The sequence below is a fragment of the Malurus melanocephalus genome, unplaced genomic scaffold, assembly GCF_030028575.1.
Source record: "Malurus melanocephalus ecotype Western Australia unplaced genomic scaffold, MMel_1.1 scaffold_942, whole genome shotgun sequence".
Lineage (NCBI taxonomy): Eukaryota > Metazoa > Chordata > Aves > Passeriformes > Maluridae > Malurus > Malurus melanocephalus.
The window spans coordinates 23,159-47,776 of NW_026624174.1; the positions used below are offsets into that span (position 1 = coordinate 23,159).

Below are 24,618 nucleotides of genomic sequence, written 5' to 3' on the forward strand. Positions count from 1 at the left end.
TCTGGGGGACGCCGGCACTGTGGGGGAGCCTTCGAACTCCTCTTCCCTCCAGCACCCGAAATAAACACAACGCTCATTTATTTTAATCATTGCCGTGCCCATGCACAGCAGCTCCCCAGAGTGGAAGCCAACAACCCAGGCTGAGCTTTGCTGGTTTTGAGCTCTTCCCAGAGCACTTTCCACTCTCGGCTGAGCGCGGCCTTCCCGGCACACGGAGACCCGGCAAGCCGCGATCGGGACCTGCGTGTGGGTGACCCTGGAACAGCCGAAACCTCTGCCCACGGAGCGGCAGCGAGAGCCTGTGGGCAGGAGGGGCGGGGGCAGCCCTGTTTGCTTTATTTACGGGCCCGTTTGCTTTATTTACGGGCCCCTTTTAGCCCTGTTTGCTTTATTTACGGGCCCCTTTTTGCCCGCCCCGGAAGCCCCGCCCGCCCGCCCGGAACCTTTGTGGCCGGAACGCAGGTTGGCGGCGCGGGGCCGGGCCGGAGCACGGTACTGGACGGACCGCGGGGAAGATGGCGGCGGCCGTGGCGGGCCCACGTGGGCGCGGTGCCGCGGACACAGACACGGACACGGACAGCGGTAACGGGAGCGGGGACGGGGGGGGGCCTTCTCTTCTTCTGAAGCTTCTCCGGCCGCCGCTGTGAGCCATCKCTGACTTTGGAGGCCTTTCCTCTCTGCCCCGTCCGGGCCCGCCGGGGGGTCCGTGGCCCCTCATCCCCCCGCTCTGGCCCCTGGGCCGAGGGCTGGCACCGCTCGGTGCGGGGGACGGGAGCTCAGGCCCCMGTCCGGCCACCTGCTGAAGCCCCTTCCCAGCGGCGTGTCCCGTGGATGGCAYTCCCGCGGTGCCTGGTGCTGTGACTGCTCCTGCCCGCCTTGCGCTGTCACTTTGGGCTTTTATTATTCAGTCCGAGGGTACCGACAGCAACTCCTTAATTTCCCAGGCCCACCAAAATAGCTTTCGCTGCTGAAAGAGCAGGTGGGAGCGACTGTGCAGCGCTGCGCGACTTCCCYGTCTGTGCGAGACCGGGATCTCTTTTTTTCTTGGAAGGAAACCCTTGGGACACGCTCGTCACAGTGATGCACCCTTAACGCACAGTTCTCCACTCGTTCTCGCCTTCTTGCGTGTTGTGACGGTGTACCCAACTAGTTGTGATTACTTCTTAACTATATCCTGTGGTTGGATCTTTTTTTTTTTCTTTATTCTGGGAGGAATCAAGGTTTTGGCCGTTTGGAGCTGCAGCTCTGGTTTGGTTTGAGCGTCGAAACTGAACCCGAGGAGAAGCGTTGTGTGGGAGTTTCTTTCAGCGCTCATTGCTGAATGTTTGCTKTGTTTTAACTGTATGTCTGCACCTTGATCACTGAGCAACCTTAAAACTGCAGAGATGTGTATGTGCCCTTCACATCGACACACACATGCACATATATTTCTTACATATTTCTTATATTAAATCTATGCCAGACATCAGTCTTCTCGATTCAGAAGAGAGCCCCAGGTCCTACTTCTGGTGGAGTTACTCTAGTTTAAATTACTTTGAAATACCCCAGCTTTATTTCATGTGGTTGACTTATACTCTGATATATTATAGAGTATATATATTATATGGCAGTGGAAACCTTGTTAATCTTCCTGTTGTTGTTGAAAGCAAAATGTCGTTGTTGTGCTACTTTATGGCAGAAAATGTTATGTAAAGGAAATGATACATGTTTTTGCAAATTTTCTTTTTATAAGTCTGATCTCTTTTTAATGACTAACTGCAAAAGTTGGTCTTAAGAAGTGTGGGGGATTCAGGCTTGGTCTTTGGGTAGTTGTTAGCTTTTGTGTGTGTAAAAGTCAAGCAGGGGTTGATTCCTTAAAAGCTAAATAGCAATACCCTAGCATGGACAAGGCCTAGGGGTGAAAACTTGACATTGTTTTACATGTAGGAACCAGGATGTGGTTATGCACTTACTTCTTCACAAGCAATAGTTTGAATTTATTTTAAAAAAAACTCAGGATATGGAGACAGGCTGATATAGACAAGGATGAAAAGGATGCCTTTAAGTAATTACTGAATGTGTTGAGAAAACTTGCCACTTCTAAATTTCAATTTATAGTAAGAACTCTTCTAAAAGAAACTCTCATAACTTATGTTGAGTGGAGGATGACACAACACTGTATTTGCCTTGGTGGTAGTAAWAGTCCTACTGATACAGATAACAACCAAGCATTCAGTAATTCTTTCTCTCCCACATTTGTTTTGTAAACGTAGACTCGAACTTCTTTCCATCATCATAACTTAATATGCTCCCCAAGCCTCTAAACATGCCTGGGCATTAGAGGCTTGTTCTTAAATTGGTCAGGGCCAGTGTTTTGCTGCTATGTTGTGTGTTAGGTTTTTTTTTCTGGTTTAAACAGGYACATGGAGAAGGCAGAATAATTAATTAGTCTGGCAACAGAGTGTATGTTTATGTTTGCTAAGTAATTAAATAGTTGATTAATGGGGAATATCATTAATAGCTGCCTCCATGGTTTTATGGAGAACAGATCTGATCACTTCATTCTCTTAGTGGTTTGGTTGATAAAGGCAGTTCATGGGGTATAGGAATGCTTTGAAAGTAAAGCRCTTGGCTCAGTAGTACTGTGATTTTAAATCTGACTTTTGTTTTTTAAGTAGCRTGAGAGTGGTAGATGGATGAAAGTGAATCAGCTAGTGCGGAATTGGTCCCTTGCTGGTGGGACTGGCTGGGGTCAGAAACCAGCCTTCTTCTGTCCAGCACTTGATTTTGCAGCCTTGAAAGTTGTAAATAAGATAATTAATTTAAAATTTCATGTGGCACAAATATTAGTGGAATAGTAGTTAATGGTAGCGAGACCTGTTTATGCTYTGCTCTTGATTACTTGATGAAATGGGTGCACTGAAATAGCCAAACATTTTAGCACACGCTGAACCTACAGCCCGTTTCATTCTAGTTAATCATCTGCACTGTTAAAGACTTCTATTTTTGCAGTTTGACTCACTGAACAGAGTAGTGAGGACTGATTCTTTTTGTGTTTGTTGTGCCATCAGTTTGGCACATCTTGATGTTGCTTAATTCCAAACTTTAGTATTGTAACTTCATTTCCTTTTTTTTTTTTAATTTTGAAGGGCTCATAGGGACAAGGAAACTTGACTTTGGGGGTGTTTGTGTAACTTGAGCAGTTACTTATGCCAGAAAAGCCAGTGCCTCTGGTTTCTTTTGAGCTGCCTGATGACTGTCTTGGTTCTGTATTTCACAAAGCAGTCTCCCCTGGGTTCATTATGCTTAGGTAATTGTGTTTTTGCTGGCAGTGTTCTCTCTGAGCAGCTTTTGCTTTCATGTAAGCAATGCCCCCCAGCTCCAGTTTAATCCCTGTGGCTGTTTTCACTCAAACACCAGATGTCACTGTTGCAGTTTTTCTGTGTGTACATGCACACATATATACATACATATTCGTGTATATGGGCATTTTTAAGTGTTGTGGGTTTAAACCCGTTTTTTTCCCAGCCAATGTACCAAAAATGTCGTAGTTTGAACTTGTCCGGAAGCCAAAAAGCACCCAAAACGTTCCCTCCCTCCCCACCAGAGAGGCAGAAGGGAGAGCAAAAGCCCAATTAACACTAAAATTTATGGCTTTTAGATAACATAACATAATTGAGAGAAAGATACCTATATGCTCCAGAAATGGTCAGACAGGCTGAATAACTTAAGTTGCAAAATAGATTTATTACTAAAAAATTACTAAGAATAATACCGCACCGGGGAGGGGAACAGAGATAGAGAAAATTTACAAGGAGAAGAAATAAAAACAGACATTTTAAGACACCTGTTATTCTTTCTGGGAACCTGTCTCTCCCAAGTCACCCCTCCAAACCCATCCATGCCTTCCCAGCGCAAGGAGGGCAGGCATGAAAGTTTGAAGATAGATCAAACTACTCATTATGGTTATCATCCAGCACCATAGGAAAATAGTCCTTACAGCTCCAAGCTGTGGAAGCTCTTCTTTTAAGAAACAGTCAGTGTATAMCTGCTGATGGCATGGGATTCTTTTTCTTTACCTTGTGGGAAGAAAGGAAAACAGTCCTCCAAGGCCGACTGCGTTACTTTGGCGGCGCAAGGCCACTGTCCCAAATCTCCTGGCAGAACACAACTTCTTCTAAGCATCAACTCACTTCAAATGTGAGAGGGGGCCAAGCCTCTTCTGCCTTTTTGGCTTATGATCAGTTCAGTCATCCAAGGCCAGGTTTTTTATCTTGGGTGCAGGGCCTCTCTTTTCTGTACAGGTCTCCCATTGAAGAAATAGTCCTTTCGAGAACAGCTTGCTTTCTCCATGTTCGAGCACCACAGCAACAGCAACAGCACCTGTCTTCTTCTTACTGTGATCTTGGGTCTCCATTTTTTCTTACATCTCCTCACCCTCCTCCTCTGTCCTCCCGCAGTACATGATACTAACAACCTAAAACTAAATGGCGGCTGTAAACTATCTTGTTTTGAATTCTTAAGTACAAGACCATACGTCATCACAGAGGTGTAACTATCCTGTGCAATTGGCCCAGGCCTGACCAGGAGCCTGTCCATCAACCTCAGAGCCACAATGGATTGGTTCCAAAACACAGGGGGCAGGGCTCCTTTTGCTGGAGAAGAAGGAGAAAACTTCTAGAACTTTGTCACAAGAGCCATCTTTGTTGTTTTCTTGGTTCCCATCCCCCCACCACCAAAAAAACGGACCGAGTAAAACTAGGACAATAAGTTACACTTTTTAAACTGGAAAATTGAGGGGGTTCCCCTCCCCCCGCACCAGTTACCAGCCCTAAACATGAAAATATTCAATAATCTAATAATAAATATCCAAAGCTGTGTGCTGCCTTTTCAGCCTCTTTCAATCACTTTAAATCATCACTGAGATAAGCAAAAACTGGCACAGCATATTTTCTAATAAATTCATTATCATGGTGTGTCCTACTTGAGTTAATTGAACAGAGCATGTACAGCAAAACATGGCTCTGAACTCAGATAACATTTACATGTGGCACTAGTGAACAATTCTTACTAGAAACAATTCCTGATACTTTTTTTTTTTTTGCTTTTCTTTTTCTTTTTTATCCCTAGGTTCTGAGTTAAGCTCAGACCTTCCTGAGCACAGCTACTCTTCGGATGGTGAAGCCCTGGATGGTGATGATGAAGATGAAACAGCAGCCCCTGGCAACACGGCTGAAGAGGCAACAAGCTCCAAAGATGGCCCAAGTTCAGGCTGGGCAGATGCCATGGCAAAAGTGCTCAACAAAAAGATTCCACAGAATAAATCCACCATCTTGGCCAAGAATAAAAGCCTGGAGAAGGAGAGAGAAAGRAAAAAACAAGAAAGGGAGGAAAAGAGGATGAGGGTAAGAAAAAGATGCAGTATTCCATGYGCAGTGACTGTCAGATGGGCTACATGCAAGATAGTCTCAGAACACTCTCCCAAACCTTTCTGCTGAGGCTATCTCAGCTTTGGAATCTCTCCTTCACAGTGATCTTGAGTAGCTTAATTTTTTGTACTTTCCAGTCATGCTGTGTAGGGTTTTTTCCCTTACTGCTTCTTCTGGGTCATCAGGCAGGCTGAACTTTGGCAGCAGGACTGTTCCAATSTGTCAGCTTAAGGTGTTTTCCTTGTTGAGAGGGTGAAAGCAGCTGCTTTAAGGTTGGTTTTCTAATTGCTGTTGTTAATTTGGGRTGGAATTCACTTTGTTGGCATTACAAATTGAAATAATTCTCTACCATAGAAAGTGAGAGGGAGAAAGAGAAGAAAACTGCTTTTATTTAAACTATGCGGCAACTTCTCAAAATCAAGGCCTTTAGGTTGGGATTGCAGTAATCACTGATGTGGTGGTGAACTGTTGTTTGYTCCCCTCATCATTTTACTGATGGGAGTTTTCTGTTATGGTGTCAGTGCCTTAAAGTGCTTCTGATTCTGAAACTGGTATGAAGAAAGCAAAACCATGTTGGCAAGTAAGTSATTTGTTTGTGCCTTTAGTGGAACTTTTAATTCCAGGCTCTGATTGATTTACCTTCAGGCTAGAAATACATTATTAGTTCTAATGTCTCATCCTACCAGTTCTGTTTCAGTGGGATAACCAGGTTATTCACCTGACAGTTTGGGACATGCTGTGGTTGGGCCATGGCTTGCCTTTTAAATACARTACAGCATCTGCTCAGTTATGGTTGTCCTAAATATCTGCTCTCATCCAATAAATATGTGAGAATACTGCAAAACAGAGATGGGCCACAGGTCCCCAAATTGAGTTGTTTACCTTAGAAAAACTTGAAAGCAGTTTGCCTTTCATTGATTTCTTGCTGATGACAGGTAGGATAGGACAATTCTTTTGATCAAAGGCCAAAACATGGTTATAAACTCAGAAATTCATAGTAGTCTGCCTGGAATTATAAAGATAAGGACTCTGAAATACCATTAGAGACTTCTTGCATAAAAGATTTAATGGAACATCACCAGACCTAAAACACTGTTAAATTGTGCAGAGGAAAAGAAAAAATGTCACAACTTTACTCCTGAAGGAAAGCTCATGAAATACAATGGTCTATTGTAGCAGAAGCAAAGCTGGTGGTACTGTGTCAGCTGGTAATGGAAAAGGGGATCAGTTTGGTTTTGAAATGGAGAGCTTCCAAAAAAAAAGACAAAARTCGGTATTGTGCACATGACTTCTTCTCTGGTGGACACTCAGTGCTYTTCCTGGTGTTTGAGTTCTGCCTGTTGCACTCTTTGCCATCCATCACTGTCCATCACAAAGCTATTCTGGGTTTAATTCTGCTGGGGGAAGTCAAATTTCCAAGGCTCAAAATGTGCCATGCCTGTCTTGATGGACTCAGGATTTTGTTATATACAAATTTCTCCGTGATCAGCTTGTGAAGTCTGGGATTTGAAGGCTGTCTTTGAATAATTTCCTTGCTCATGGCAGTCAGTGTGAAAGCTTTTTTTTTTTTTGTTACTGGAAGCAAATGACTCTGATATTTGACTGTGGCCCCTGATGTGTCAATGCAAGAGATTTGCTCAGACCTGTTGTCCGGCCCCATACTGTAGTTCCACTTACTCTCAACCAAACTGAACTTTGCAGATTTTTTTTTTCTTCTACATACTTTTTCAGAGTATGCTGCATTCTCAAATGTCCATGTTGTTTCACATAACAATATTTATAATGCAGCTCGATAAAAAGCGGGAATGGGAAATGATGTGCCGAGTGAAGCCAGATGTTGTCAAAGACCGAGAGAAAGAAAGAAATCTTCAGAGAATTGCCACAAGGTAAAAGTTTTCCTGAATGCTTTCCTTAAATATATGTATATCAAAAAGAGGAAGAAAAGGCCTGTGCAGGTAATCTGTTTCCAATCAGATTGAACTCTTAAGAAGTGTCTRGCAGGAGCCGAGAGATTTATAGACGAGTCTGCATTGTACAGTATCAAGTTCAACAAAAAATTTCAGAAGCTTTATGAAAGAGTAAAAATTTAGATGGGAATCTAATGTTTGCTTAACAGAAGTGCTTTGCTGGATCCCCTCATTTTGTTAATTTAATGCTTTAAAAATGCACAACAGTTGTTTCTACTGTTCTGGTGTTTTGCTTTTCTGCAGAGGATTYGCCAGATCCATGGCTGTGAAGTTGAGCTTCCTGTTCACATTGTGGTGTGTGGTGTCACAGAACTAGTTGAACACGTTGATGTGCTGCCTGCATCTGCCTCCTTACTCACTCCTCTGCCTTATCCCCTTACTTCTGCTGCCATTAAGAACTTGCCTGAGTAATTTAATAGCTGATTTTAGGACAAATAACRTGCTCCCAAGGATGAAACATGCTCAAGGATGAAACTGATCTCAGCACCACGTTACCATGCTCACTTCAGAGTCTGAATAATTATTTTTGGATTTGTTTGTTACTGGTTCCTAGCAGTAAGTCTGAAGGAGGAGTGAAAATTGAAAGTCTTTTATATTGTAGTAAATGTTACTTCTTAACCGAACTGAGATTCCAAGTAACCATTTTGGGGAGCTAGAAGTCATCCAACATCTGTACTGATTAGTTGTTTTGGTAGGGGGTTAATTTCTGTAAAAGTAACTTGAGTTAAAATATCAGCTTTGTTGTTTTTTTTTTCCTATCCCAGAGGTGTTGTGCAATTATTCAATGCTGTCAGGACACACCAGAAGAAAATGGATGAGGAGGTGAAGAAAGCTGGGAGCTCTGAGAGGAAGCGTGCTAAACTGATGTCTTCTGTTTCAAAGAGAGATTTCATTGATGTTCTAAGAAACATGGAAGGTGCTAAAGGAGGCAAGACTCCTGCTGGAAAGGCTGGAAAAAATAAACAGGTAGGGCTTCATCTGTGAGAAAAAAATGCATRCAAGGTACCTTCTCAGTATAATGATGCTGGTAATGTGCCTGCTCTTCATAACACCTGTGATCCAAATGGCTGGACTTCTGGAAGGGAACAAGTAGCTCCTAGCCTCTTTTCCCTGTCTTTTGACTAYCAAAATACAAAATGCTGGAAGCTTTTCTGGTAAGACATTGAGCCTTTTATGCAAATAACTTGGTTTAGCTGTGTGTTTAAAAACAGATTATGAAATACTGGATTTTATCTTGGATTTTGCACARGCATGGAACAAACTGCTAGATGATGGTGGGTTGTGACATTTGGAATTTGGCCAGTAATAGTTAGCTCCTTAAGATTGTTAAAAGACATGGAGGCTCATCATCTTAAATGGTGTATTATGCTGTACTACTTGTGTGTCCCCACGGTATGGTCATGTCAGACTTGCTTCTTTTGGGTAATTATGGTGTCTGAAACTGAAGGGATTTGCCATACAAAATGAATGCCACACCAGAAAGAAACAGACACATATTAAACCTTACACATAGGCTTTTCTTTCCCTGATCCTCTGTGTGTTTTGGGCTGGTGTGGCTTCCTTACTCTTGTGATGTTTTGGAAAGAAATACATTCCACTTTTTCCAATGTGTTTGAGACACAGTGTAGTTGGGCTTGTCAGTCCTTCATCAGTTCTTTCAGCTCACCAAGTAGCTCAGGGTTGAAAGCAAGTTGCTCAGACATATTCTTTCTTGTATTTCAGAAGCTGCACGTTTTTGAAGCTTATTTGTGTTCAAGTTTGAACTCTGTGCTTGGTAGTGGGTGGAATACTGCACTTGGCCCAGACACACTGCAGTTAACTAAATGCTTTTCTGTGCCAGGAAGAAATACTTTAATCAGTTGGGAGACAACAGTTTGTCATATGTTTTTTGTTTGTGTGCACTTGGGGAACATGCTGAAACACTGCCTGGCATGGAGTGCTCATACAATTTTCATGCAAGTGCAATATTAAAGTATTTTTTAAATTCTTTGGATAATGAGAACAATTTAGCTTGGTGCTGACACTTTAYTTCTCCTTAAATAATTCCAGCTTGCTGGTTTGGGTGGGGGGCATGTGCGTGTGTGGTTCTCCTTTTTGGCTTTGCTTGTTTGTGTTTCCTCCTTTGGAATAGCAGAATAACAGAACAATAGTAATGCCAACTACTATTGTAGTCAGCATTGAATCAATAGCTGAGCAAGAACTAGGACCTTTGTTTTGTGTCATTGTGGCAGGGCAGTTTTTTGATTAATAGGTCAGAAAACACAGATTGCAAATGTTTCTAGACCAGGAAAATAAAGGTTTTATTTTGGCAGCATCAGTAACGGCATATTTCCATTCAGGACCTCTGGAGATGCCTTAGATGCTGGCTGGTTAGTGCTTGGTTTGAGTGGTAGTATAGGTGCTACTTTCATATTGCTTGTGCACAAAAGCTAGGGTGGGGATCAGGGTTTTTGGTTGGATTTTTAATTGCATATMTGCCTAGGCAGACCACCCCTCTTCCTCTCTCCCTTGTTGCCTTTGCTTCAGTGGCTCTCCATTCAATACTCAACCAAACTCCTTTCCAAGCTGTTCTTAMTCTGCCTTATTTTCTCTTGAGAACRTATCTTACTCATTTAGCAGGCTCCCCTCYTGGTAGTTGATGATGCTTGAGGTTGAGGCCAAAATCTGCTCTTCAGTCTCCCTTCTCAGAATTACACAAATATTTAGCCACTGAACAGTTTCTGCTGGCCTCCACTGTCAAATCTCTGCTTCTTGGTTTTTGAGGGGGCATGTTGTTTCAGAGGGTAGGAAGCCTGGATGAGGCTTTTCAATAGTAAATTCCTTGCAGCAGGAGTTCAGATTCTTTGTGCCATCTGAAAGCTTTTGTTTGTTTGTTTTGTGGGTTTGTTTTTAGCAGTTGAGTGTATAGAGTGTATTTCATTTTTGAAAAAGAGAGAGGGGAGGAGAAATACACTTATTTATCTCAGCAAAAACAACGGAAGAGATGCCAATCCCAAACTCCAGGCACTCTGCCATCAATTAAAAGGCAGTCCAGAACAATAAAAACACTACCCCACCCACATAAAACAAGCAGTCAGCAGGAAAAATAGCAGAATAAAGTTTTACCAGTGAAAGCAAACATTTCTTGACTCTAGCCTTGCGCTGTGACATGAGACTTGATTGCATTTGTGAGAATGGGTGAATTTGTTTTCTTCCTCTGCAGGAGTTTTTGAATGCAGAATTTGCTCTGTATTTTTGAAAGTCTGGTGATTTCTTGTCAAGTGTCAAGGGTTGTTGAAGAAACCCCTTATAAAGTTCTGTTGTGATTGACTATTTAGCTAAGTATATTTATGTGTGAAAAAAAGAAATTAATTGCTCTGTAAAGGCCCATCTGCAGTAGGACAATTTCAAAGTAGCATGACCACTTTTTAAATTTTGTTCTCTTTCCATCAGCTTCATGCATTCCTGGGAAGGACAGGTAACCTGTGCCCCACTAGAACATTGTTTATAGTCTTGTTTACTTTTAGCCATTGGCCTAAATGTTACTTGGCATATATCTACCAACATAACTATGAGGGAAAAACTGGAAGGCTGTGAAAGTTTTCCTATGCCCTTCTTGTGAAACTGTAGCCCTTCTTGGAGTATTGTGTGCCCAGCTGGGAGTAATTACTTTTCTGAGCTGGAGCCAAAAGCTTTGCCTTTCATATCATTTGCTGTTTATCAAGGTATTTCTTAATCCTTGCTGAGCCAGCTGACTTGTGTAATATTTTTTCCTGTTTTTTTCCAAGTTACTGGGCATGATGCTTGCCTCTGGGTAAGATCATCTATTTTCTCTCCCTTCACCACCTTCTCTGAAGCCTTATGGGAGAAAAATGTATTAATTAAAAAAAATTAAGATCCCACTTGTTTGTCTTTGGATGGACTTTTTTTAAAGTTTTGGGTGAGTTTTTCTAGGAATCTTTTACTGATAGATATAGCTTTCAGTCTTGTTCAAGACAATCATTACCAGCTTTTCATTGCAGTATCTGTTGGTTCTATCTTCCAGTTTCCCACCTGTAAGACACTATGAGATTATTAAACTACAGATTTAGAAAGGGTACATATTGAAGATGCTGTTTTTTCAGGCCTGGAGGCTGAAGGAATTTTTATGTGTGTAGAAGAAATACAAAAGTGGGTTATGGCAGTAAAGGATTCCTTGCAGGAATCTTACCTTTTCTTTGTGTCCTTAGAAATTTCAGTGTGCTCTTAGGAAAGCACCTTTTCTTCCAGGGTTGAAGTCTCTGTTCTCTTAGAGTTGCACACACATGGTGGCTGATGTAGTGAACTATATCAAATCTTGAAATCTTAATTGGAAGAAAACAGGGAAATTCAGAGTTAGCATTCTCAGAGCAGCCTCTGCTCTCCTCCCTTGATGTGTGTCAGTGACAATTTCATCTTGACTTTTTACCTGTTAATTATTACGCTCCCTGTAAAACACTTTTTAGTGACACATAAACAGCTGGCGTGAAAGTTACAGATACTCTTTATGACCAGCATAACCTGCACTCATGAACCTTTCATTTTTAATTAGGCCTTTGCAGCATGATTTTGCTTCAACTTGTAAGTTTTCTTACACCAGATCTGTTGCAGAGCATTTCAGTGGTGGAAATAAGAGCAGGATTTCCTAGTCTGCTTCAGTAAGCATGATCCARATTCTGCAAGGTAATCTTTCTGTAAGCTAAGCTGACTGCATGACCTGGAGGTACAGTTTGCTTCCTGTGTTGTGGTGGCATCTGGAAAAAATTGGTATATTGGTCTCAAAATAGTACCTATTCTAAAATTATTTATTGATAGGAAGAAAGATGAGTTGAGAATTCAAGGGCTATTTTGTAGCAGCTATTGCTCATGTGGGACTTAAAGTCTTAAAATAACTTTTCCAGAGAAGTTTGTTTTACCTCAAGCATGTTTTATAAATGCTCCAAGTATTTGGTAAGTAATTTGTAAGCACAGTAATTAGAGTCAGGCTTACTATAGATTTTTCTTTTGTTCATAACACTTTAATTTTAAGCAGTAGTTGGAAGATTGTTCAAGGGCAGGAGGAATACTACATTTCCAACTTTGACTGCTGTTCTTGCTGGAATACAAGGACTGACTCGGGGGCTTTAATTTTCTAAGCTAAATGGGGGTATAAAATGAGCTTTCCAGTTTCAAAGTCAGATCAGTTCAAAAACAGAGTGACTGCCATCTTTTTCATGCAGCTTCATGAGTATTGGCTTTCAGCATGTTCTACTTTTTTTACACTGTTTCCCCAGTGTAGAAATGGGGAGGGTGGAAAAAATATATTATTTTCATTCATACACATGTTTGGAGTGACAGTAGTCTGACCAGTTGGCTTCAACTAGCATTAGGAAATTGTTTCTGAAGTACRGATGAAGACAGAGATGACTTCTGGAAATTTGGTAGGGTGTTTCAACATCTCTTTGAATCTTACAAGGAAACTTCCTTAGGTGATAATGGCATTGCAGAGTAGCAGAAATTTATTACTACAGCTGTTGTGTGCTGGTTTTACAGACCTAATTGAAGGAGTAACCAGGCACGCATGTATTCCACAAGATTTGAGAGGGCAGCCAAATATTAATTTAGTTCAGCTGTAGCCAGAGCAGATCTATTCTCCCAGTTTTAATAAATGTCTTCCCATCATATGCACWAAATCTTTTAATTTGCATTCCTTCGGATACTTCATTTGTATCTGTTTTTCCCAACTGTATGTACATTCTCTTGAAGGTCACCCTATATATATTTGGAGCTGATGCTTCTAATGAAGTTTCTTGGGTTTATACCAGAAGGTGGCTGACTACCTAATTATATGCTGTGTTCTTAGGGGTAAATGCAGTGCAGCCTGCCACCAGTTTGCTGTATCCTGTATTCTTTATGTTCTTTAAGGTAAAGGTTGTTCTGCAGTGTTAGAAGTTGTTTGATGGTGACAGTTTTACTTTAAATCTGTTTAGAAGTTATATTGTCTTACATAGTTTGGGTCATCAGCAGGGTTAGGTTTTTAAGATATGAAAGCTCAGTTCCCTGCTTGTTGTCGTAACAGGTAATGCACATCTGTGTTAACATGGGAATGTAGGACTTTGTCAATATTAAATGTCCATTTAAATTTGTCAATGTTTAAATATTTAATTTGATTGATAAACATCAAGAACTTGACACTGTAAATTGAACTCCAGATAAGACCAGGGTCACGTGATGGGCTGGATTTTACGAGGTTCACCCTTTTGCCTGTGTTTTCATATTCAGATTTCCTTTTCTGTCCTCTTTTTCACATACTCGACCAGAAGTCAGGAAGGGAAAAGGCTGTSATTTTGCACTTTGTTCCCATCTACCTTTTTTTTAATCGTTTCTGTTCTGTGTTCCTGACAGGTTCTTTCCCCCTGCACCTGAGGGCCAAGCACACAGCCCAGCATCCTGTTCCTAACGCAGGAGCAGTTGTTCACACAGAAAGGCCAGTTCCCTGCGTGTCATCAYGAGTCACTCACAGCTCAGCTTAGTGCTGTCTGCTAGGATTCACATASTGTGTGATCAGTCAGGACAGATACCCTAAGAGAATTCAATTGCTAAATGCCAGTTGCATCTACTGAGGTGATGACCTGAGGTTTGGGGAAGGTGGTCTTCCAGATGTTTGTAACTTGTCCAGATCCAGGCAAATGGTCATGGAGATAGAAAAAGATACATTGCCAGCTCCAAAATACATCTTTAACTGATTTTTGAGTTCAGAAAGAATGAATGGTGCAAGGCTTTAATGAGTTACTGTAGAAAATGTCTGTCTTTGTTAGAGCTGAAGATRAAATACTTTATGTTTGTCTTTCTGTGAAAAGAATGGTTATACTTGAAACATTGCAAAATCCTTCAGAATGAAGTGGTTGAAGTTTGGCAAATTTTTAARTGAATATAAACAGGGACTTGTGATTGAAATGTCAGGCAATACTGAGACAGCTCCWTCTGTCATATTTGAGAGTAACTTGCCTTGCTATTTGTTTATTAGTGCACAGGATAYTATGATGGTGTTCTGTTTTCCCAGAAGATGTTGCAAGGCTTTTTTTTTCAGTAAAACTATGTCTAAAACAATCACATTTGAAAAACTTGTGGCATACATCTTCTTTTGATCTTCTTGTGAATATACAAAGCACAAAGAATCAAATCCTATTAGACTTTTATCTGGTAAATCAAGCTGGAAGCCTTATAAAAGCAGCTCTCCACTTTTGGCTTCGTTCATAACTCTTATAGGCAGGGCAATGAACTTAGAGAAAAAATACATCTAAACATTTCATAAAGTTTATAGAAAAATGTTCTCTGGAAATAAGAAGGTTTGGGTGGAGCTTGTCTATCTGAGTAAGTTTGTTTCCCCCACCTATGCATTTGTTATTGGAAATTATCTTGAAAAATGATTCCTTTACTTTGAAGTTTTATTAAGGTATAAAATGTTCTGMTTTCCAGAGTGTTGAACCAGCAGATGTGTGTTATAAGTGACCTCTGTGGGTACCTACTCATTTGTTTGTCTTGGTAGATAGACTTCAGGAGTGGTGGGTCAAACTGCTTTCAGCTTGCAATGGTTAGAGGGTTGCTGAGTTCAGTRTGTTTTGTTTCCATACTATGGGAAATCCTGGCCAGTTTTTAATGAGTGTTTCTGAAATTAACTGAAAGGTTAGAAAATACACATTTTTCCTTTTTTTGGTTTTTTTTTTTTTTTTAAACCTGCAATTATTACAAATTATACTAAAACTGCATCTTGGAAAGGTCTGACCTCTTCTTGGTTTGCTGCTGAACTTCGGACAGTGTTCTGCAGGTGGTCTGTGTCATTTCTTCTCCACCTGCAGCTGTTGGGAAAGCCCATACAGAAGGACATGGAAAAGTCAGAAATGCAGAGAAAAGGTGTCCAGATGTTTAAGATGAAGGATTTGGATCTTGTGCAGTTTACATCTTCCTTCATCAGGTTTAAACTGCTTTTAGAAAGCAGCCTGGGAGTGTTGAGGGGTTTGGTCTGTTCCTTAATGAGCTTGACACTCACACATGGCAGTGTGACGGCAAATTACAATAATATAAAATCAAAGAAACTTGAATTTGGAGACATCTAGGATATGTAACAAAAGCCATTTAAATAAAGCAGGGACAACGACCACGGGGAGGTAAAGTCAGACAAGCTGCTTAGCAGACRTGAAAAACTTCATTATTTCATATTTAGTAATAAAATTGCACAAAGGTTAGTTCCATGTGGGCTCTGGGGTTTTTTTTCCCTCACCCTCCTACCTCATAGATTTTTGGATCCTTGCTCTTCTTCTGGCACTCAAATGTAAGTGGAAATCCTGAGTCAGCAAGAGGAGGCTTTTTACTAGTCCCACTTCTTCCTCATCAGCTGTTCTGTGAGATGATTTCTTAAGTGMTGGAAGTGATGGGCATGGTCATTACTGAGCCTTTATTGTTTGAGACAACCATTTGGGGTTCACTCTGTTATGCCTCTTGCTGAATAGTAATGAAAAACAGTGGAGGATTACAGCATCGTTTATAGAAAATAATTTGAGTCATATTTATGTTATTCAAAAATTTGCAAACTGCTAATTTATTCTTAAAAAAAAATACAGAAATACTCCAAACAGCTGCAGCTCTGCATGTTTGCTTTATTGGGCCAACAGGCAAGCTTTTATAAAAACTTGCAGAACATTTTAGGTACCCAGTTGACATAGTGCATAAATRTCTTCTGCAAATGGGTGACAAATGAGAAAACTCTGTTTTGACTTGAAAGTGTTCGTCTAAAGTAGGCTATTGAAAGACATGAGAATGTGACTTCTGACGGACAACACAGTGTAGGCTTTAGTCATGCCTAAATGCTTTTTACTAGGCACTTGCTGTATTTGTATTTTCCAGGTACAGCTTGGTGGTTCAGGAACTGTGCAACTTGTAACAAAGATGTTGTGATCTGAGGTGAAGTTTAGGTTTATCTTTAAATTCTCTCATGTCTTCATTACTGCAGGAAATTAAGAAATGTAGGACGAGCTGACGGGGAGTTTTTAATTACTTTCAGAAGTTGTGTGGCATTTGTTCTAGGGTTGAAATGCTGCATATCTAGAAAAGTTCTTTATTCCTTCATTTTTGAATCCCGTCCAAACAGAACAATTCTCAATTCAATATCTTCCTTTTAATAATAACCATGGAAACTGGTAAGGATTTGTCCATGTAAGATTGTTCTAACCAGTATGCTTTTAGAATAAAATGAGCAATATTTTGCCTCAGACTCGAGGCTCATGGCTAGCTATCAAGAAAAGTTGTTCTTTCTGATGGAGAGCCATTGTCTTTTCCAAGTCACAACCATGATTCAACTAGTTTGGTTGCTGTAACTTGCCATACAGATTGTTGTCTGATAAGCAATGAAAGTGTAACRCATTGTTTGAAGTATGAAAGTCTTGATTATGTGTTGTTTTTAACCACAGTAGTCAGTGGGTCTTTATGTCAAGTATTAGTTGATCCTGATGCTGTGGGGTGTCAATACATGAGGCATGAAAGCTGTGTGGAGATTTACAGGTAAATAAAGGGTAGGACTAACAAGCAAATGCACACCTAGTAATGGCCAGTCTGGGAGGCAGGAATTTCACTGTCAGTAGTGTAATTGCTGATAAATGGGCACTGCAGATGTGAAGGTATAGATGTGAAGGGTATAGATGAGGGTGATGAAGAGTTTTGTTTTTACAGGAGACAAAAAACTAAACAGGACTGAAAATGAGTAGTGATGGYATGAGTGTATGGTCTGTAAACTCTCTGCTCTGAAGTGTTGCTTGACAACCTCACACRGGGAATGTATGAATCTATTCCCTGTCTTTCCACATACCTTCTCTGTAATAACTTGCAATCTACTTTGAACTAATTTTTGCTTGTTACCTACTTAAAAATGCTTCTTTGTGGACCTTTTCTTTCTTCTTTATGTCATTGTTTTATCCTGATGGTTGGAAAGACTGTAATTACTTCATATTTGCCACACTATTTTGCAGAACATGAGTTAGAAATGACAGAGTGTATTCCATAAGGGGAAGTGCTAGTATGGGTAAAGGTTCATACCTGTRTTGTAACTCAAGTGTAGGATTGTTTCATGGGGTGAGTCTTATTTTCAGATGAGTTTTTATTGTCTGTGAGCAGCTCCTGGTGTAAGCATGCCCATGCTATTCATCATGCTYATTAAAACATGGGGTGGGAATCTTGATGCCAGTATGGCCAAACATGTCTTGCAGCAACATGTGGTGGAATTCCTTGTGCAGCACAAGGGTTTCTGAGATGGCTGTGATCAAAGGTGGAGTACAGCACAGGCTGAGGAGTTCCAGAGCGTCCTGTGTGCAGAAGGACCCTGTGTTAAGCTTTAATTCTTAAAATATTTTTTTTAAAAAATATTTAAAAAAAAATATTTAAAAAAATATTTAAAAATATTCTGTCTTTTTCTGACAGAAATAATAATTTATGAGGTTTCTGGTGAACCAAGGATGAGGAAATCTGTTCTCTCATAAGCGTATTCTAAGATTCTTCTTTGTAACTGAGCATTTAATGACGATGCTTATGAATTTTCTTCTTTGCTTAGGCCAAGGTTAATGCTTGTTTTTAGAAATTCTGTAATTCAGTTCTGACCCCTCTAAACTTGGGAGATATTTCAACCTCTGCATGCCAACCCAGAGCATTCCTTCTCATTCACACATCCCCCAGTTGTAGTAAACTGGAGAGGAGGATGTGAGGATAGGGAGATTCCTCATGCAGGTCGTTAAGTTCTGGGTGGTCTTTTGGCTGTGCTCAAAAGGAAAATCAGTATTTGTTGTGCTTGTAGTAATAATTCCAGTGTGTTACTTTCAGAGAAGTTTGAACAGGAACAGCAGGTCTCAAAACACACTGTAAAAAAAAATTCCTTCTTAGATTTACTTACTAGAATTGCCAGAGCAGATTTGGTGTGTGTGAGAGACCTTGTGGGCTGAGTAAATCCCCTGTGCCACTATTGATACCCACAGTGTGATGTCACTTCAAGTAAACCAGGRCAGTTTAGTTCAGCTGCTTTAATTTCTCATTCAGAGAAGGGTGCAAATGGGCATTGAATAACTCTCACCCTAAGGAATAAATGATTGTGCAGAATTATACTGGAGCAGAATAGATTGCTGTTGTGCAGCTCACATGTTCAGAAGCTTGAAAATGCTTCCCAAAGTGAGTTGCTCTGAGAATTCAGCTCAGAAGTTCAAGCTAATAGCTGTGCAGGTTGTTTTCTCAGTTTGCAGATCTGTGGGGTTTTGGCTGTTTGGGATCAGGCTTACATAGGAACTTTTCTTAGAATCAAGATCTTCCTGCAGTTGAAATCACATAAAGTTGCAAGCAACACTAATGATCAAACCCAAGTATCATTTTCCTATTAAAAATCATTACATTTTGTTTTCTGCTTGTTTTTCTGCTTTAGCTACTTGGCAGGTTTTTTTTTTTAATTTCTTCCCAGCCTGGAGGACATCTATTTTCTTAGCCTGTGAGGTCGAATATTGCTGAAAATGAACTTACAAGAAATTATTATGCTGCTCTTCTTTGTTTTTCATTCCCTCCCTCTTTTCTGGGGGTTGTATTATTATTATTATTATTATTATTATTATTATTATTATTATTATCGTTATCATCGTTATTATCGTTATTATTGTCATTATTATTACTTTAAAATGAGATTTAAGACACCTCAGTGTACTGGTTTGTATGCCTGTGCTGTTTGTTTGGAGGTTTTCGGAGTTTAAAGTTACTTGCTTGGGGATGAGAAGCAGAATAGCAGCAGTCATTCAGAGCAGGCTGACAGCGAAGGTAATGGTCAGATGTATGTGAGAATGTTCTGCCAGTTAAGCTTTTTAACTTCTTCATCATGACAAAAGCTTCGCTGTGTTTCAAGGTCTTAAATGTTTGTGTTGAGCACAACAGAGGAACCTAGGGAGGCAGTTCAGATTAATTAGACACGTTAGAATTGTTTTCTCAGTGCTTAAAGTTATTGCTTGAGAGATATTTATGTTTGAAATTCCTTCCCTGACAGGTACAAATAAACGTTTATTGTAGGTGATGGTAAAGAGAGATGTCCCTGCAAGCTCTGGCATTTCATCTTTTTTTTTTTTTACAGAGCAAAGGCAAGGGGGTCCAGCGTACTGATTGTAATTCCTGGGTCTGAAAAACATTTCTTTGTTAATACCCTGCAGTTCCTGTCCTCTGGACACAGGCTCTTGAAGAATCTCCACRGGGCTGTGGGTTTTTTGCTGCTTTGCAGAGGCAGAAGCTGGGGTGTGCTCAAGTGACACGAACTGATGGACAGTGGAGTGAAATGCTGTGTTTTGTCTGTGTGCCCTGATTTCAAGGCGTTTCTTTTAATGCCATTACTTACCAATAAGCATTATGGACTGCTTGAGCATAGGGTTCTGGAAAGGCTTGGCAGGATTCAGAAGGGGCAGAGAGGATTGATCTCATACCTCAGTGTCAGTGCTGTCTGCCACTGCTCCAGTGCTGAGCTTGGCAGGTCTCCACTGGAGATACTGTCATGTCATTTACCAAGAGCAATTTTTTAGCTCAATTTTTTTTGTGGTTATAAAAAAAAAGAACAAAAATGGGGAGATTTTTAACTTGGTCTTGATCATATAGCTGCTGCTGCTACCATGAGGCTTTCATAGACCAATCTTTCAAAACATCCAGGAGGCAGTTCCACCCTGATCCAGCCAAGGGGCAGCTGCGTGTTCTAAGTGACAGAGCTAAGCTTTGTTGGAGCTTTGTTTGGTGGTTTTATTAGGACTTGGCTAGGAATTTCAGTTCATCTTGTCCTGGTGCAGATTTTAGAGGGAATATCTTCAAACCAGAATTAGTTTAGGAAGTATGGCATCACTGCAGAGCCATACTTGGACGAGACTTGAGCTAATGTTGTGACAGCTTAGGTGGCACACCAAGCAGGCAATGTGGTGGTTGTTTCATTGCTGGATCTCTTTTCTGTTGGACTAGGAGTCCATCACAGCAAGTGAGTATCAGCACTAGAGTAACCACAGTGTGTGCTTTGGTTTGTCTTATTTCAGCTCCTGATAAGTCCATCAGCAGTGACTAGTAAAACACCACTGATTCTTAAGGTATTTTACTAATTGCTGCCTCTCAGACCTTTTGAAATAGGTTGCCACACCTTCTGGCAAAGAAAAACCAATTCCTATGTTATGTATAAAAGAGCGGAGGGAAAAAAGCAACACGAGAATGTTTCACTCCTTGCCTTACTGAAGGATTCACATTATGTAGCATTACACTCTATTGTTTATATAGCYTGCTTTATTTTCATTTGGGGATGTTCAAAGTGGACTTCAGTGTTGTAGTGAGATGTGCATGAACAGCTGACTGGGAGTTCAAAAGCATTTGAGTAGATTGAAAGCTGGTTTATTTTCCACGTSCCAAGAATCAGTTTTGTTTTATTTAGATGAAACCAGATTATGGCATTGAAAACCCAACTGTRTTAACATTCTTACATAAAGCAAGTTGGGAAGTGATGTTACAGTTGAACTAATTGTTAATTATACAAATAGTCTTGCTGCATATTTTCTTAAGACTTTGGGAATGTTTTGTGATGCAGTAGATTTGGGGAGATTTTTATTCTGAGAGGAAAAGAGAGTAGTAAATGAGTTAGGAATGAAGATACTAAACAAGGCATTTTCTTCACTTGGAAGCATGCTTAAAATTGATTAAATATTTGCTTTCAAGCATTTAATCTTCACCTTTGAGGCATGAACATGSTACTTCTGTCTTTCTCCTCTGGGCTTGTTGTAAAACTCCATTCAGGCCTTTGTGGTGCCTTACATAATAGGTAATGCTATGGAGGATCAGCATCCCTTTTTTGTTAAGGTCCTGCTTTTGTCCTGTTGTTCACTTGACATAGCCAGAAAGAAGGACTAATGGTTGCTGAATWGTAGCTCGTGATGAATTTGAGGATTGGGCTTTTCAAACCCTGAGCTTTYCACTGTCATTGCCAGTAATAATCTGCTCCTTCTGTGCTGTTTAAAAACCAAAACAAAACAAGAAAAAAAAAATCGCTGTTCTGCATCTGGGAGAAAACGAAAGGAATTCTATTGGGTTTATTATTGAAAAAAAAAGTAGATTGTTTTGTAAGAAATATGGGATGTTTCCATTTAGGTATTTCAGATTAACTCTCCTAAATTCACTGTTCAAAYAGTGATTTATCAAAGATCTGGGATGAAGAAAGAAAAAGTGTGGGGATTTTTGTGATTTTTTTTTTTTTAACTGTTCTCTTCTCTGCAAAGGTAAACATATACAATTACTGCAATACAGTTAAAAAGGAGGGGAAAAAAAGTTACTCTCTCCTTGTATCCCAGAACAGAATACCTGTATTTGCACTATTGTAATAACACAGATTATTCCTGTGTGAATATTTTAGGGTCTGTCTAGGAATCTGCCTTATCTGTAGCTCTTTAATTCCAGGTAATCAATTACCCTGAGTTGATATTAGGGTTTACTGTGTGTAGCACTTGAAGTGAATTGCTGCAAGARTGGAAAGTGGTTAGGAGGCACTACCCTGGGAAAAAGGGGAATTGCTGGATGGGAGTAGCTATTAATGAGAGCAGCTGGGAAGACACAAAAGCAAACCTTAAACCAAAACCCAGTGCAAACATCTTGAGAAACAGCTGTGGAGTTTCTTTTTTTGGGCTRGGCCCTGGGAAATTCCTTTTGGGAAGGAAAGTGTTAAGGCTTGTTATCCTATTTTTGTGATGGTAGTGTTTCATAAAGAGCTGCAGGAGAAGTCACATGTAGCATTGCTGCTTTGATTACCTATTAAAAATACCTATCTTGTTTGGCAGACTTTCTACAGTCCCATAACTTCTGATGGTCTGATAGGACATGTTTGATTTACAGTAGTGGACCTGCACGCTTTTATTTCTCATTTGTCCTGCTGTGAAATTCTGTRGACAGCTCTCTCACAAAGATTGCACGGCATCAGCGTGAATATGCAGTGGTGTCACATTGCTAGATGCATGACAGAGARGAGGCATGGACAGATCATACATTTGCTGTAGGTTTTGCATCCAGTAGGCAAATCCTGCCTGCAGRGGATGCTGGAAGAGATGATCCCAACCACTGCACCCCTGTCAGGAGGTGGCAGTCATGTAACCTCGGGTGAGTCAGCTGAGGTCCCTTCTTTGGAGTGGGGAAAGCCTGCCTGGACCCCACAAAACTAAATCAGTGTTTCCAGTGCCCCTAATTCCAAGGGTGGGACAATTGACAGGACAATTTTTTGCTTGCCTGCTGGACACTGAGCCATGTTGTTTCTCAGGAGTGTTTTGCTTCTAGGGCATAAACCACAGCAATAAATCCTGCAGTACATTGAACAGCTTTTGGTATTTTCCTCCGGGAAGGCTGTAGGAATAGCTTCGAGCTGTTGTTAGAAAGTGTTGCCACAGGATGGGGCTGTTGCACTGCCCAAACGTGATCTGTCACCTCGAAGAGCTGCGACCAAGCGCTGTTTTCAGTGCTAACCTGAAACTACACTCCTGGCCTTTTTCTTTATTATTCACTGGTCTGTGTAGTGGGCCTCCCGTTTATCCACTTCCAAGAGGTAGGAAATTTGGAGTAAGGTGTTGTTGGCTTGCTAGGAGTAGATCAACTTTGTTTCTTTTAGAGGCAGCTTTGTACCATATGACAAGCCCAGGTAGTGAGGTAATAATTCACATAAAGGGGATTTGRTTCACATATCACTGAATATGTTAAATATTAAATGGGGGGGGGGGGATTTAAACCTTTATTAAATCCATATTTGTGTTTTAGAAATGTGCCAAGAAGYGTTCTAATGAAGCAGCACCTGGGGGTTAATTAATGATATCATGAATCCATTCTGATTGCCAAGAAAGATTTTAATAAAGGAAGCCATGCCCAGGGTTGACTRTTTCATCCATGAGGAATAATTGTTTTGTTTCCATATTTCTTTTATTGGTTGGTTAAAACAAATTTGCTTTTTAGCATCAAGTAATTTTTGGTCATTTTACATGTTTCTGTACCATTTGCACAAAGAGCTGGCCCTCTGTCTGCTGATTGTAGGAGGTGTTATTTTGACTGCATGGAGACCTTGTACCTTTTACTGCCTTTCACATTTCACTCATGTTCCTCTGTTTCTTTTTTRCCTTCCCTCAAACATTCAGGGTGAAGTGAAATCTGAAGAGGGGCCAGAATGGAATATAYTGCGTGATGACTTCATGATGGGAGCATCTATGAAGGACTGGGACAAGGAAAGCGATGGAGAGGGCACTAATGAAGAAGGAGGTGGTCTGAAACAAGAAGATGACAGTGACTGAATGAAACTGAAAACCATTCAAGATAATGTTTTATCTTATTAAGTTTGTTTGGATAAAAAGTCAGCATTCTGTGAATGTACAACATTTGGAGGATACCTCTTTTAAAAGAAAAAAAAGACTTATATAACCTTGGAGTGTTTTCTCCTCCATGTCAAAGTTTTATTTAATACAGCTCCATTTGCTATACTGAAATCCTGAAATATTTTCCAAAACAAGTATAATTTTCAACATATTTCCAAAACATTTTGTACAGTCAAAATAGTGGCACTTGCCCAATGAAAGATAGATTTTGCCAAGGTCATTAAAAGTTTATACATTAGTCATGGCAATTGATGTATTAGTGTGCCTGCATTTCCAAATCACAGTTGCACTTTGAAAAGTTGTTGCAATTTGCAATAGAAATGACTTACAATAAACACAGAAATGCCGTCACCTTGTAAAGTTAGTGGACTCCTATAGAGTCTCTACTACTTTGGCCAGAAAAGTTTCTGTAGATAATAAAGAAAAGTAACCATTAATGTGATGGTTCTGGTGTTGGAGCTTTAATTTGATTGGAGACAACTCTGGAAACGTAATTGTGAAAAGAGAGACTTGACCCTGCTGATTTGGTTTAGTATTTATATATGTGTGGTTTTTCCATTGCAAATCTGAGATTGTATAAGCTAAGAGTCTGGTAGGAGAGGAAAAGGACAGTCACTGCTCTTGTTTTCATTGGGGAGGGAGTGCTTTTCTAGCAACACCACATAAAATTGTGTTCAGTGTGGTTTCATTTGCAGTTCTGGTGTTCTGAGCTTTTTCAGTGAGGAGCCAGAGCTCCGAGATCCATGCCGTGGGTTTAGTCAGCTGTGATCTAATTCCTCAGGTCTGCAAAGGGCCAGGCAAGAGCCCTTCCTYTTAGGTGTGCGCCACAACAGTAACAAA

At 40.4% G+C, this 24,618-nt stretch overlaps 1 protein-coding gene across 1 annotated transcript; it reads left to right on the plus strand.

The window, feature by feature from the left end:
• Window positions 1-409: 409 nt before the first annotated feature.
• On the plus strand, window positions 410-24,215 carry RRP15 (ribosomal RNA processing 15 homolog). Its single transcript, XM_057386262.1, has 5 exons — window positions 410-582; window positions 5,110-5,384; window positions 7,197-7,294; window positions 8,140-8,341; window positions 23,545-24,215. Exons 1-5 carry the CDS (start codon window positions 516-518, stop codon window positions 23,695-23,697), a joined length of 795 nt encoding a protein of 264 aa, XP_057242245.1. The 5' UTR covers window positions 410-515; the 3' UTR covers window positions 23,698-24,215.
• The last annotated feature ends 403 nt before the right edge of the window (window positions 24,216-24,618 follow it).